The sequence below is a fragment of the Neltuma alba genome, unplaced genomic scaffold (assembly GCF_004799145.2).
Source record: "Neltuma alba isolate B1F8T4 unplaced genomic scaffold, ASM479914v2 tig00005267_pilon, whole genome shotgun sequence".
Classification (NCBI taxonomy): domain Eukaryota; kingdom Viridiplantae; phylum Streptophyta; class Magnoliopsida; order Fabales; family Fabaceae; genus Neltuma; species Neltuma alba.
Genome location: NW_021634040.1, coordinates 91,657 through 106,971, shown reverse-complemented (window position 1 = coordinate 106,971; position 15,315 = coordinate 91,657). Strand labels below are relative to the sequence as shown.

At 33.4% G+C, this 15,315-nt stretch overlaps 1 protein-coding gene across 1 annotated transcript; it reads left to right on the top strand.

Annotated features, from left to right (window-relative positions):
• The first annotated feature begins 662 nt into the window (after positions 1-662).
• On the top strand, positions 663-8,398 carry LOC114747220 (cellulose synthase-like protein D4). The gene is given in 6 exon segments (XM_028935513.1): positions 663-1,129; positions 3,046-3,444; positions 4,411-5,215; positions 6,100-6,306; positions 6,308-6,864; positions 7,441-8,398. Coding segments are annotated over 6 exon segments (3,393 nt in total).
• Positions 8,399-15,315: the final 6,917 nt, after the last annotated feature.

The window sequence follows — 15,315 nt, the reverse complement described above, 5'->3', positions numbered from 1 at the left end:
GATTAAAGGGCATTTCAGAAAAATTAACACACATTTTTAAAAATACTAAAATAATTTTTTAAATCTATACGAATTATTGATCTGGGTCTTTTATTTAGGACAAGAGGTAGTACTTTTACGGTCAAGTTATAAAAATGCTACCACGGAATTTTCCATACAAACCGATTAGTTTATCTTAGTCAATAAGAGAACTTCCAAATCAGTATAAAATTTATAGTTATACAAATTAGTATAGTATCATACAAGAGTACCTTATAATTCGTGCCTATAAACGTCTCATAGATTTTCCGTTATTGTAGAGGCTATACAAGTGAGTGGATAAAAAACCGATATTCCTGAGCATATAACTATTCCTCCACACACACACACCTAAAAACCCGAGAATGAGGACTCTAAAAATAGGCCCTTGGTTTTTCTCACCATAGATCCTTAACTTGATCTTAGTCACTCACTTTGGTTTTCCTATTCAATATTATTTGCGCAAATGATTGTTCTCCCACTTTTTCTCCTTGTGTCTTCTTTAGGTGTGATATTACATGATTTCACATAAATGATGGTCAGTTTTCGATAATAAAGTGGCAATGGCACTGATGTGTCAGAGAAGAAACTAATCAAAGAAAGATCATCTAATTAAGAAGAAGAAGAAGAAGAAGAGAGAGAATATGGCGTCATCGAATAATCAGCCTCCAAAGAAGGCTTTACGCAATGCAGGAGGATCATCTAACCAAGGATCGTCCCGTGGGTCGACTGGGCAAACTGTGAAGTTTGCGAGACGAACATCGAGTGGGAGATATGTGAATTTATCGAAGGAAGATATTGACATGTCGGCGGCGGACTCATCGTCCGGCGATTACACGAACTACACAGTTCATATTCCGCCGACCCCAGATAACCAGCCGATGGACACGTCGGTGGCCATGAAAGCCGAAGAACAATACGTTTCAAATTCTTTATTCACAGGCGGATTCAATAGCGTGACCCGAGCTCATCTGATGGATAAGGTTATTGATTCTGAAGTTAGTCACCCTCAAATGGCTGGATCTAAAGGGTCTTCTTGTGCGGTACCTGCCTGTGATGGCAAAGTTATGAAGGATGAGAGAGGGAATGATGTGATTCCATGTGAGTGCAGGTATGTACATAAAAAATATAAAAACAAGTAGAGAAAATTAAGTAAATTATAGTTTTTTCCCAATCTCTTAAAATTCTTTTTCTAAAGAATAGCCATTTTAGTATAATTTTTCACCACTATTTCCCTTATAGTTTTCTGGCACTTTCTTTATGGACATTCTTAGGTTTGGGATTTGAGGCATGACATTACTTCCTCTGGTTTTTAATTACTATAGTTGTTCAAAACTTTTGAATTTTCAGTGCCTAAAAAAAAAAACAATGCCCAGAGATTAAACTGAAAAAAATCAACATTAGGTAGGTGTGTTTGGATTAGCGGTAGAGAAGTAACTTTTTTTGCAATATACAGAAGTCAAATCAGGGGCGGCCGGGGTGTTTGGATGAAAATCAAATCATGGTTTTAGAAGTGATTTTACAGTATATGAAGTAAATATGTGGAGGAGTTTCTCTCGATTTGCAGAAAAATGCTTTTAAAAAGCACTTATGAGGGAATCCAAACACCCTCCGGGTAAAAGTCAGATAGTACGATGTGATTTATGTTTAGATTAGCTTTTACAAAGAAGTTAGTTTGAGTAGCTAAAATTTGTTTGGATGAGTAATGAAAAAGTAAATTTAGGTATAAAATAACTAAAAAAGCATAAATTTTATTAAATGACATATATATAGTATGTACATAATGTGAAAATTGTAAGAGAAATATTAAAATTAACAAATTATAAAAATAAAAATAGTTCTAAAGTACTTAATTAGATACGTTTAATGGATAAAAAATGTATATAAATTTTAAATAATAAAAATAAATACAATAAAAAGATGCAAATATATTTGAATAATCCCTTGAGATTAGAGAGATTTGGGCAAACTTATCTCAATATAAGATTTTAGATAATAAAATAACAAACAAAAAGATATCTTAACAGAAAATAAAGAAGGTTCTGGTGTTTTTTTTTTTAAACTCCAAAATCTCTAATCAATTTACTTCTCACTCCACCTCCTGCCTTCTCTACCCCTCCCCACCTTGCCTTTGTCAATTCGCCCCTGATGGCAGCAACAATAATCATTCACGGCCTCTCCCCACCTTAGCGTCTCAAAATCCCTCTCAAACCACAACGCCCCTGATGCAGGCAACAAGTCTTTAGGATGGTGTAGACCCACCACTGTATCTCCAAGATTCTTTTGCTTCTTCTCCGGTGAAGAAAAACAGAGCGCCACATGGCTTCATGGATTTCAGCTCCACTCAAACTCACTTGAGAATTCTTGGGTTGGTTTGCTTTTTCTATTGGGCAAGTTTTCTTATAAACTGTTACAAAAAAAGATTTGTTAATTTTCATCCTGTTTTTGGGTAGAAGGGCAACTTGGGTAGGTGACAAATTTAAGGAGCTCATAATGTTGCTGCACCGTGATGCACCAGAAAAGCCATTTTTCATGGCTTTTGCTCCATCGTGCAATAGAAGAGAAAAAGACTTCTTAAACAGTCACAAATCCAAACAAGAGAAATGGTCAGAAGTTGTTTTTTGCGGTGTAGAAGTTACTTTTGACACCCATTATAGAGTAATGGATTCAAAGGTCAATCATTTTCTAGGATAAAAATAATTTACCAAGAAAATCAGCTTTTGATTTCATACTCTAAATTGTAAGTATCATATTTTGGTCTTTACTAAATTTCTTTTATTATTTAAATGTATTGAGATCTCATTACCATTGCACAAAAACGGAGATAATTAGATATTTATTATATTATTTTATTTAGTTACTATTTGATTATTATTATTATTAACCAAGAGCACAAATGGCATTTTTATATCCATAAAAAATACTTATTTTATTTAATTAATTTTCAATTCTTTTCTATAATTAGAATTAGCGGAGAATTGGAGTGTGCCTCAAATGAGGATTTTTTTTTTTTCTTGGTGCATTTAGATTCAAGATTTGCAGAGACTGCTTTTTAGATGCACAAAAAGAGACAGGACTATGCCCTGGCTGCAGGGAGCCATACAAAATAGGGGAATATGAAGATGACTCGCCCAATTATTCAGGTGGGGCATTACAATCTTTGCCTGCACCAAACGGGTCAGAAAGGGATCCGAATAATATGTCAGTAATGAAACGGAATCAAAATGGAGAATTTGACCACAACCGGTGGTTGTTCGAGACCAAGGGGACGTACGGAGTCGGAAATGCTTATTGGCCACAAGATGACATGTACGCTGACGACTCTGGCGACGGTCGTGGCGGCGGACTAATGGATTTAGCAGAAAAGCCTTGGAAGCCACTTAGCCGGAAAACGCCCATTCCAAATTCCATCATCAGTCCTTACAGGTGCTTATCCGATTCTAATCTGATCATCTCTTGATGAGATGCGATGGATTTTAATTTTGTTTCCCGAAGTTTGCTTGTTTTTTTTTTTTTTGGAAAAAACTAATGGTAATGTCATCAGTTCAAGCGAACATAATAATTTTGGAAAATTTGGTAAAAAAATTTAATTGGCTAAATGACCTAAATTTGAGTAAGTGCAACGATAATATGTAAGTATAATATATCTTCTGCTGTGTGCAACATATCTTCAACCGTGTACAAATGACTTCTATATTGATGATTGTTGTACATCATTGATGATATGTTACACACAATGAAAAATATGTTATACTCACGTATCATAATTACACTTGCTTAAATTTAAGTTCTTTTAGTCAATTAAATTTTCAAACAGGGACTTTTAATAAAATTTTCCTAATTTTTTCAAATAAGGATTATTACCATCGTTAATTCTTATAGTTTATTGGTTATTAGTTTGATTGAGTTTTAATTTTGATCTTTGTAGTTTTAAATTATTGGTTTTAGTACCTATAATTTCAAATTATTCAAACTGTTGGTTTTGGTACTTATAGTTTCATTTTTTTTTTGTCTAAGTTTAATAAATGGACTCTATACTTCTAATGAATTTTGGTTTTGATTTCTGTCCTTTAAGTTAGACCAAGTGCTTATGAAACTAAGGACTAAAACCAAGGACTTAAATTAAAATTAGATCAAACTGTAAATATCAATAATGATATTAACCTTTTAAACAATATTCCCTTCTATTTTATTTTTTATTTAAACTACAATTTGAGGTTATCTAAATACTATCACTTTTTTACTAAATTTTTGAATTGCATTATCATTGTACCAAACATTGATATTTTATATTTTATTCTCGCTTTTTCTCTTGATTGGTTACATGATCAAAATGTTTGTTTGAGGTATATGGATTTTGCAAATTAACTAAATTATTAGTGATTGATTCAGGTTGATCATTGCAATCCGGTTTGTTGTACTGGGCTTCTTTTTGCACTGGAGAATAATGCATCCAAATGAGGATGCAATTTGGCTGTGGTTAATGTCTGTAATTTGTGAGATATGGTTTGCCTTCTCATGGTTGCTTGACCAAATCCCAAAGCTCATGCCATGTAATAGATCTACCGATCTTCAAGCTCTTCATGACAAATTCGACATGCCGTCGCCGTCCAATCCGACAGGCCGATCCGACCTCCCCGGCGTCGACGTTTACGTGTCCACTGCCGACCCCGAGAAAGAACCAGTTCTAGTCACAGCCAATACCATCCTTTCCATTTTATCAGTTGATTACCCCGTGGAGAAACTTTGCTGTTATATTTCTGATGATGGAGGCGCTTTACTTACTTTTGAAGCAATGGCTGAAGCTGCAAGCTTTGCAGATTTATGGGTTCCTTTTTGCAGAAAACATGATATTGAACCACGCAATCCAGAGACGTATTTCAGCTTAAAAGTTGATCCTACTAAGAACAAAAGTAGGTTGGATTTTGTGAAGGATAGAAGGAGGGTTAAGAGGGAGTATGATGAGTTCAAGGTTCGGATAAATGGTTTGGCAGATTCTATCAGGAGAAGATCTGATGCGTTCAATGCTAGAGAGGAAATGAAGATGATTAAGCATTTAAAGGAGACTGGGGCTGACCCTTCAGAGCCTGTGAAAGTAGTGAAGGCCACGTGGATGGCTGATGGGACCCACTGGCCAGGTACTTGGGCTGTTCCTTCAAGTCAACATGCCAAAGGTGACCACACAGGGATTCTTCAGGTACATATATGTGGTAGATATAATTTTAAGAATTAAACAATGATATTTAAGAAGCTCCTAAAAATATTAATCATATTTATAGACTATAAATTCTTTATATTTAAAAAGATGGACCATAGTTTTTTGAGGTTAATCTAATCTATAATTTAGTTTATAAAATTTGATCTCATTTTGACTTTGGTTTCTGAAATTTGAAACCAATTATTTTGGTTCATGAAATGATCTCATTCTGCTCCTTGTTCTAGAGAAGAAAACATTGTTGCAAGGACTAAAAATCTTTCATGAAACCAAATTGAAGTCAAATTTTGAAGACCAAAACTAAAGCAAAGTCAAATTTTAATGATTGAAGATATTATCAACCCTACTTTTCTTATTGGAATCAGTTTTTTTGGACTAATTTTTTAAGTACTTATTTTTAATATTTCTTTAATATTTTTAATACTTATATTCAAGTTTTTAGTACTAACTTTTAATTTTAATTTTTTTAAGTACTAAAAACATTCAAGATAATACTTTTAACAAAACAAAGTTGAAGTTGAACATGGAAATCATCATTTGGCCAAAATATATAATAAGTACTAAAAATATTATAGATCAGTACTAAATATCAAATAAATTAAATACTGAAAAGATTAAACATGAGTATTGAAAAAAAATAATTCTATCTAAGGACCATTTTTCAAAAAACTTCTTTCAAAATTTGAATTCTTAGAGGGTCTATTTAATTTCACAGTGATAGTTAATGTTCTTGGAGGTCCTATTTGCCTTAACTTTAAACACAACTTTAGAATTGCTCCCCCCCCCCCCCAAAAAAAAGAAAAAAACAACTTTAGGCTCACTGTGACTTGAACTCGTGTAATAAATTTATATGTTTGGATCCATAGGTGATGCTGAAACCTCCAAGTCCGGATCCATTGATGGGAAGTCGAGACGACAAGATTATAGATTTCTCAGATGTGGATACAAGGTTACCAATGTTTGTGTATATGTCCCGAGAGAAGCGACCAGGCTATGATCACAACAAAAAAGCCGGAGCCATGAATGCCTTAGTTAGATCATCAGCAATTCTATCAAACGGCCCATTTATTCTTCAATTTGGATTGTGATCACTACTTCTACAATTGCAAAGCCATTCGTGAAGGAATGTGCTTCATGATGGATCGAGGTGGTGAAGATATTTGTTATATTCAATTCCCACAAAGATTTGAAGGCATCGATCCATCTGATCGCTATGCTAATCACAATACGGTATTCTTTGATGGAAACATGCGAGCCCTTGATGGTGTCCAAGGGCCATTTTATGTGGGAACTGGCTGTATGTTTAGGCGTTTTGCACTGTATGGTTTTGATCCACCAATGGTTGAGAAAATTGATGGTAAATCTCAGAACTCAGATTCTAGCCATGCTGCTGAAGTGCAACCTTTGAATCCCTTTGACTTTGATCCCAACCTGAACGTTAATAACTTACCCAAGCGTTTTGGTAATTCGACCATGCTCGCCGAAAGCATTGCGGTCGCCGAGTACCAAGGCCGCCCTCTCGCCGATCACCCTGCCGTTAAGTACGGTCGTCCTCCCGGTGCACTTAGGGCTCCTCGTGAACCACTTGATGCCCTTACTGTTGCTGAAGCTGTCTCAGTAATTTCTTGTTGGTATGTATCCTAGATAATAATCTCGCTATAACTCATTTATTTCATTTTAATATTTATTGCAAGTTATTACTTCAGCCAGTCCTAAATATAGAAGTTAGATAACTCATTTACAAAGATTAAGAAAATTAATTAAGTAACTAAGGTTTAGTGTAAATAAGCCTATTATTTAACTTTGTGTTTCTTCATCTACATCATTTAAGTTGGGAAGAAACTAGAAAAAAATTATAAATTCAGGACAAACTTAATGCTTTAATTTTCATTCGTTGGTATGTAAGAATTAATTAAGAATGCCTTATAATAAAGACTAGAAAGAACAGTTGTTTGTAAAAGATGTTTGTCGGTTTTTCTAGATGCTCACTTCGTTATTTGAACTGGAAATTATTTCTTTTGTGGAAATCTTCTTAATATGGATAACCAATAGGAATAATTTGGGAAAAAAAGGAATTATAAATTTTGGAAAAATAGCTAATTAAAGTCTTACAGGACTAGTTTATGCATAAAGAATAACATATAAGATGACGATTCTCGGCATGTGTGTGCTGTGGGCATATCAAATGAATTTTTTTTTCTGTATAGGTACGAGGACAAGACTGAATGGGGAGACAGAGTGGGATGGATCTATGGTTCTGTGACTGAGGATGTGGTGACCGGCTACCGAATGCACAACCGTGGATGGCGATCGGTGTATTGCATAACTAAACGAGATGCATTTCGCGGGACGGCTCCGATCAATCTCACAGATCGATTACACCAAGTGTTACGTTGGGCCACAGGTTCTGTGGAAATCTTCTTCTCTAAGAACAACGCCTTCCTTGCTGGTAAAAGGCTCAAGTTCTTGCAACGTCTAGGCTACCTCAACGTCGGAATCTACCCATTCACCTCCATCTTCCTTCTCGTATATTGCTTCCTTCCAGCACTCTCCCTTATGTCAGGATTCTTCATTGTTAAGAATCTTAGCATCGCCTTCTTGGTCTACCTTCTTGCCATTACTCTTTGTCTCATAGCGCTAGCCATTCTTGAGGTGAGATGGGCTAATGTGGGGTTGGAAGAATGGTGGAGGAATGAGCAGTTTTGGGTTATTGCCGGAACTAGTGCGCATTTGGCTGCTGTAATACAAGGGCTCCTAAAAGTGATTGCAGGGATTGAGATATCCTTCACTTTGACATCCAAATCATCTTCTGAAGATAATGATGACATTTATGCAGAATTGTATTTGGTTAAGTGGACTTCATTGATGCTTCCACCAATTATTATTGGAATGGTCAATATTATCGCCATTGTTGTTGCTTTCATGAGGACGGTTTTCTCAGCAATCCCTCAGTGGAATAAATTTATTGGAGGAGCCTTCTTTAGCTTGTGGGTTTTGGTTCATCTCTATCCTTTTGCAAAAGGTTTAATGGGAAGGAGAAGGAAGACGCCCACCATTGTTTATGTTTGGTCAGGTCTCATCGCCATTACTCTTTCCCTTCTATGGCTTGCTGTTTCCCCACCTGCCAGTAGCAACACAACTGGAGGGAATTTCCAATTTCCTTAAATCCTTTTTCTCCCTCATGCATATATATCAACATGATTTTGTATTATACTTTTACACTTAGGAAAAGTTTTCAACTAGGAATATATACACACACGCGCGTCTATATAGTAGCTTACTTATGAAAGGAAAGAAAGGGAAGTCCAGGAGGAGGATAATTATTGCTCATACAACAAAACTTCGAGGTGAAGCTTTAACAAGTGAAGTTTCTTTATGCAGCAAGATCATCTTTCACCAAAACATATAATCATGAGGCTTCATTTGAGAATGCTCCATATCCACACATCCATGGACCTCCCATGTTAACCAAACTCACTAGCACTGTGCATTTTATTCCCTGCCGCTGTATACTAATAGGGTACATCATCTTTCTTCTGTATTTTGTTATATATATATACTTCATTTCTCTGTGTAAAATTGTGACAGAAAACAAATCGTTAGTTACGTTTTTCTAGTATACTGCTTTGAAGTAACTTAACTAGTATGACCCTATTTAATAGGAGTTGTATGACAGTAGTAAATACTATAATACTCATCAAATCTCAACTGTTCAAATTTAATATGAACAACAAAAGTTTAATTTTTTTAATATTTTTTTTTAAAAATTTCTTTTAATAAATAGATAATTCAAAATAAGTGTAATCTTTTAACTATAAGTTTTTTTAAAAATAATTTTTTATTTAAAATTATTGGTTAAAAATTTTAAATCTAGATCATTAAAATTGAATATGAATCATTATGATGATGAGTATCATAGTGCTCATTACTGCGATGAGCACTGAAACTAGTTCTGTCAAGTATTGGTACCATTAAATTTGATTTATCTTGGAAAATTCCATTAGCTCAGGGACAAAAAAAGTTGTACGGTCAAATAATTTCGTTCCAAGCATGAAATATATGAAAGTAATTCTAATATGTAATAATTAGTAGGCAGTATTATTATTATCCAAAAAAAAAAAATCTCAACCAATTCCTTACGTTGAAATAAAAGACCAGAGGATAATTACGTCAATTATCCTGTGTGACATTCAACATTCAAGAGACACATATGAAAAAACAATAAATAAAAAAAATCTATTTAAGAGGGATCTCAATTAAATCATTTTATTTTAATTTTATATGTAACTAGAATGTGTTACCCAGGTAATGCGAGGGAAGATTGTAATTAAAGAGATGTGTTATATTTTATTTTATTAAGTCATGATAACATAAACTATAAAACTCTAACCCTGTTGCCCAAAAAAAAAAAAAGGAAATAAAATTCTATTTTCTACTATGTTCCAAACATGCTCATATTTAATTTAAGTCTTCTTAATATCACTTCCATTATTAGGCACAAAAATCTTCAATCCATCTATGCATTTCAATCTCGACAGTGCAAAATGCATGATAAATCATGTGTGAAAACTGGCTTCAGTAAATGGATCCCAATATGAATTTTGTTGATAGTCATAGCAAAACATGGATTGATTGAGAATTTCCTCCTTCACATATGAAATTGCCATCTGCTTTCTAAAAAATTCATGGCCATCCGATTAACACTTGAATTTGGTCTCATTTCATTCATATGCGAAGGGTGCCAATATTTGGTACCTAAAAACAGTATCATAAAAAAAGGTTTTCAATTCATTTAAATAGTCTATGACTTGTAATAAAAGTTGATATCAAAGGTTCCTAAAAATGACCAAGAAACAACTGTTCACATCTGCCAATGTCAAAATGTTTCATAACATTCAGTAAAGATAATACTACCTCTAGTCCTAATTATAAGAGCTAGTTGACTAATTTGAGAAAATTAAGAAAATAAGTTAAGTTAGTTATTTGTAATAAATGTGTTGTATTTTCTAAAATATCTTTACTAATCAAATTTATTGGCTAGAACTATCATTATTAGAAAAACTACTTTGGAAAAAATATATAAATATGAGAGACAAAATGGATTGGAATCTTATAATTAGGATCAAAATAAAAATCAAAAGAAGTCTTATATTAAGGATCAGAGGTAGTACTTGCATTAAAGAAAGAAACTCGACAATATAAAGTAGATGGCTTGAGTACTGTTGTTTGCTCTCACTCAATAACAAATAACTTATGCAAGATTTCTCGATCAGAAAAAGACGAACTTCTGCAATATATATACATAAATGTATTAAAATACTAAGCTTCAGCTCTTTCAAAAAGTAATTAAAAGACTTCGTTGACCAATGCTCCTACATTCAGTTCCATGAAAAGGTCTTATTATGATCCTGCATAGCTAAGCAAGCTCAGTATGTAATAAAAAATTAATGGATTTAAAAACAAAGCCTCAGAGTATGTATTAAAATTTTATAATAATATAATCGCTTCGTGGAAATAGATCAAAAGAACAATACCACAGTGCTATTATTATCAAATTTATTCTCGCTTGTCTTCGAGTTTATGGATGTAATACTTTATTCTCCCTCGTCACCTAATTTTTTATATAACCACGCATAGGACATTTCATAACTTACTTCATGGATATTTTAACACCAACTTTAATAATATTTAAGGAACACTACTAAGAACTGATATATATGTCTACTGTGACTTTCGCCGTTGGATATGGAAGCCTTTTACATAAAGTTTCTGAGAGAAAGTTGACTGAAAAATGTGTCTCAGACATGTTAAATTTAAAGAATCCTTGCCACACAAGTTGAAATTGAAAAGACCATGAGTTCTATTATATTTCGGTGACATTCACAATGTTTGCTTAAACATGTATCACTTAGGGTAGCTTGCTAAACATGTTCATTAAGCAGTGTACAGGTCAAAGTTCAATGCAAACAAAATTGAGAAACACATTCCTAGCACATTATAAAGAGTGTCAAAATTCCATAAAATGAGAAAGAAAGAAATTGAACACTTTAAAATACATTCCAAAAGAAAATATTACCTCCACAACATCAATTTCCAGAGGCAAAAGCTTTCCAAATATGTCTTGAGATGGAGGGAGCAATATAGGGTAAGAGGAAGCTGAAATTATATGAGATGCACATGTCTTCTAATCTTTTCATTTTTAATGGAAATCAACATCAGTCAGATGATTTTGTTAGTCGCTAGTAAGATCTTAAGAACAACTTGTAAGGAAAATGAAGTCTACTAATGAAGCTCTGATTCATACTAACTAAATGAAAATTATATCAGACTTGACTTTAGCCTCACAAATTGACAACTTTCACGCCAAGTACCTGAATAATGGGAGCAAAAATTATCGGTGACCCATTTTGAAAGGAATCGAGGTGTTTTCACATTGAAAAGCCTAACGTCCAGTCCAGTTTAATAATATAATATAAAGAAGATGAAAACTATAAATTTGATCGTCAATTGTATTGACATCAATTAGTGAATTTATTTGACACCAGACACTAAATCAAAGAAAATAAAAGTAGATCAATTAAACTGGGAAGATCACCTCATAAGACAATCTTAGTCTGTTATAATGACCTTCAATCTTGAAGAAGATAGTAAAAGGCACCGAGGTGATAATGAAAGTCCTTATGATTGGAGCATTAGCCATAACAAACACAAACGATTAAGTATTGATTCATGAATCTAAGAGAAAATACTTCCAATAAGGACAGCCAAATGATTATTGGGTTAGAGAGAGATATTACGTACTAAAAACAATGGGCTTTGCCATGTGATTTGCTTGAGTCTATGCCTTGCTCTCTATTTCCAACTCTATTGATTGTTTTTCTTGCACCTTTTCATATGATTTGATCTCTCCCTTTCAGTAACCCATGAAACCCCACTCCTAGTGTATCCCCCAAGCAACATCAGAGGGTTTCTTTTGGTTGAAACAGTGATCTGGTAAAGTTCCCAGTCATCACTGACAATAGTTGAACTCAAAAAATTGCCAAAATGCGTTCTTTGAAATGCAATTCCAAAGTGAAAACATAAGGAAAATAAAGAAGGGGAGAGAGCAGGAAGGAAGGGAAGTACGCCAGAATATTACAACCCCTTTTCATATTGTGGGACCAGGAAATGGAAGCAACAGTGACTCAGAGGGAATGAAACATGATTACCGACGACGATGCGAGGAAGGAAAAATAAATAACTCATAATGAAAAGTAGAAAAGAAAATTTTTGTACAAAAAAATTGAAGAGGAAAAGAAATGCCCGAGATGTGGGGTTGGTTTACCTTGTCATTCCATTGCTTTTTTGCCGCCACCATGGATGGCATATCTCCACACTATCCACACACTTCCCGGCACCAAGCCACCAATTTACATCACCTTCTAATACTTGGCCAGAGAGATTTTGAATTTGAGGTGAGTAGAATGGAGACAGAGGGAGATTGTGATTTATAAGAGAGGAAAATAAAGGTCTCGGAGAAGAGAAAAGAAGAAGCATAAAGACACTAGAAGAGCAATTTGAAAGGGTTTTTTTTTAATTGTTAATTTTACTTGCATGACTAAGGGGGTGTTTGGATAGAAACCAAATCATGGTTTCAGAAGTGCTTTTACGATTTACGAAGTAAATATGTGGAGGAGTTTGTCTCGTTTTGCGGAAAAGTGCTTCTGAAACCATGGTTTTCATATTACCAAACACTCCCTAAGAGATCCTCCCGCAAGACAAATATTTGTGGCGGGAGGTTTAAAATTTAAATTTTGAAAGTCTCAAACTAAGCCATGCACAAAATCACATGCATGCATTGAATGAAGTTAGCTAAATGGAAGCCCAAGATTTATATTATTTTAATCAGATTGGCTTGTGAACAGTGATATGTGTCTTAAACCAATGGTAAGTTGTTTTAAGAATTGGCTTGGTGGAAGAGATTTCAACAATATATTGAATTGATGATTTTATTATTTAAAAGGATTATTTTATATTTAATGGATTATTAGGAAGATTTGATTTATCTTTTAGATATTTTGAATGATTTTAAAGATCTTTTAAATTTATCAGTAGTTTATCTTATTTAGAACTATGAAATATTATTTTAGATATATTTGCCAAATATAAAAATGCCAATGATATCATTGACTTAAGATAAATAGGTCTCACTGCCAGTTGCCACGTTACTCCTGATTGGTCACTATATCATTGCCACCTCAACATTCTTAGCCATATCATTACCACGTTGCCACCTTTTTGCCAAATGATCATCCAAATATTATCAACTTAAGTGGGTTTTCTTTAAGGTTCAAGTTGTGACCATCTCCTTTTTTGTCCAATCTTCTTGCCATTGAATTGGAATGAATTGGTTAATTATTATTGTAAAATAAAATATATTATTAAACTATACTTTTACTAATAACATTTTAGATTTGCTAATAAATGTACGCCCTTTAAAGATTCCCTTTAGTGGCAATAACTCATTCAACTGTATCTCTAGAAAGTCGCTGCTGAATGTATGCACTTTAAAGACTTTTAATGGCAACACTACAAGTAGTCACTGAAAGTATTTTTTTTTTTGTAGTGTTATTTTATAGCCCCTTTTATATTATAGATATGAAAAATAGCAAAAAGTAGAAGAAAAATGACAACAGAAAATGCAAAAGTAAAAAAACTAAGTGTTCTTAGTGTTATTGCCGTCCTTATCATCATCAAATGAAGGATAGGGATTCATTTTTAGCTCCAACTTTCTTAAGCACTTTGTTCATCTTCTTGTTCAAAGAGTAAACAAAAAGGTAATGAGTTTCTTCAAGGTGGCATTCATGCCTGCTTGGTCACACATGAATTGATAGACAATTTGATGGAGCTCCTGGGGGTGGTCAAAAAAACTTCAAGTGGTGGAGTAGTAGGAGGTGCAGCAAATGAATAGCTAGGCTAATTATCAGTTGATCTCCTTAGCATTTTAACATGGGGTGATTGAATAACAGAAAATTATTCACACAAAATAATGGAGAATTCAGGTTGAGGGTCATAGCTTCATTAGAGTAGAAGTAACATAACGGTTTCCAAAATTTGAAAGCACAAAAGTTTAAATTAGAGACATGACGGTATTATGATTTAAATTATACTTTTTACACTAAGAACTATCAAGTATCTGTTTCATTTTTTAGTATTAAATTATGTCAATAACAAGTGACAATTAGTTTTGTTAACCATCAAATGTAGGTTAAACATACTTGATAATTTATGTTTTAACTCTCAAATATTAGTTTAGGGGATCTCTACCTCATCCTATTTGACTGTGCTTCTTGTTAATTGTCATGTATTGAGCATCAAATATTTAAAAATTTGCAGTAGCAAAACTTTGACTCATGTTAAACAAAGGGTATGGAATGAAAATATCTTTCATCCTTTGTAGGAAACAAGGTTATAGCAAAGACAGTTGTTAATGGTATTCCCATATTGCTATGTCTTGTTTCAGGTTCCTAAAAAACTTGTAAACAATTAGATAGCATTGTATCAAATATAAAACATCCTTCCATTTACCCACTTTTAGTATGCATCTAGAAGGGTTACAGTTTAAGCGGATTATGAAACAAACTCGTAGATTGAAAAGTTGCATTTAATTTCTTGAGTTATTATTCACAGGTAAATTCTAGTTTTTTAGTCCAACTTTAAAATTTTGTAACTGATTATTAAAAAAATCATATCAAGGTGATCTAAGTCTTTATTTAAATATCTTTCAATTCTCCATAAGTGAAAAATATAAATCTTAACTTAACTCTTATCAATCTATACAGTTAATTTGTGAAAATTTACTGTTTATTTAGTAAAAACTATACTTTCTAGTTTCTCTGTCCTAAATTTGAGCAATCATAAGTCTTAGCACACATATTCATTTTAAATGATCTATCACTATTTTTCAAAGTTCAAGACGTGTACTTTAAACATACCAAATTTCATGGATAGATTCTATCGTTTGCTTCACTTCTACTTTATCACAAATTTGTGGCTCATTTAAAGATAATTTATCCCCCTTACTTGTATTAATAATTCATAAT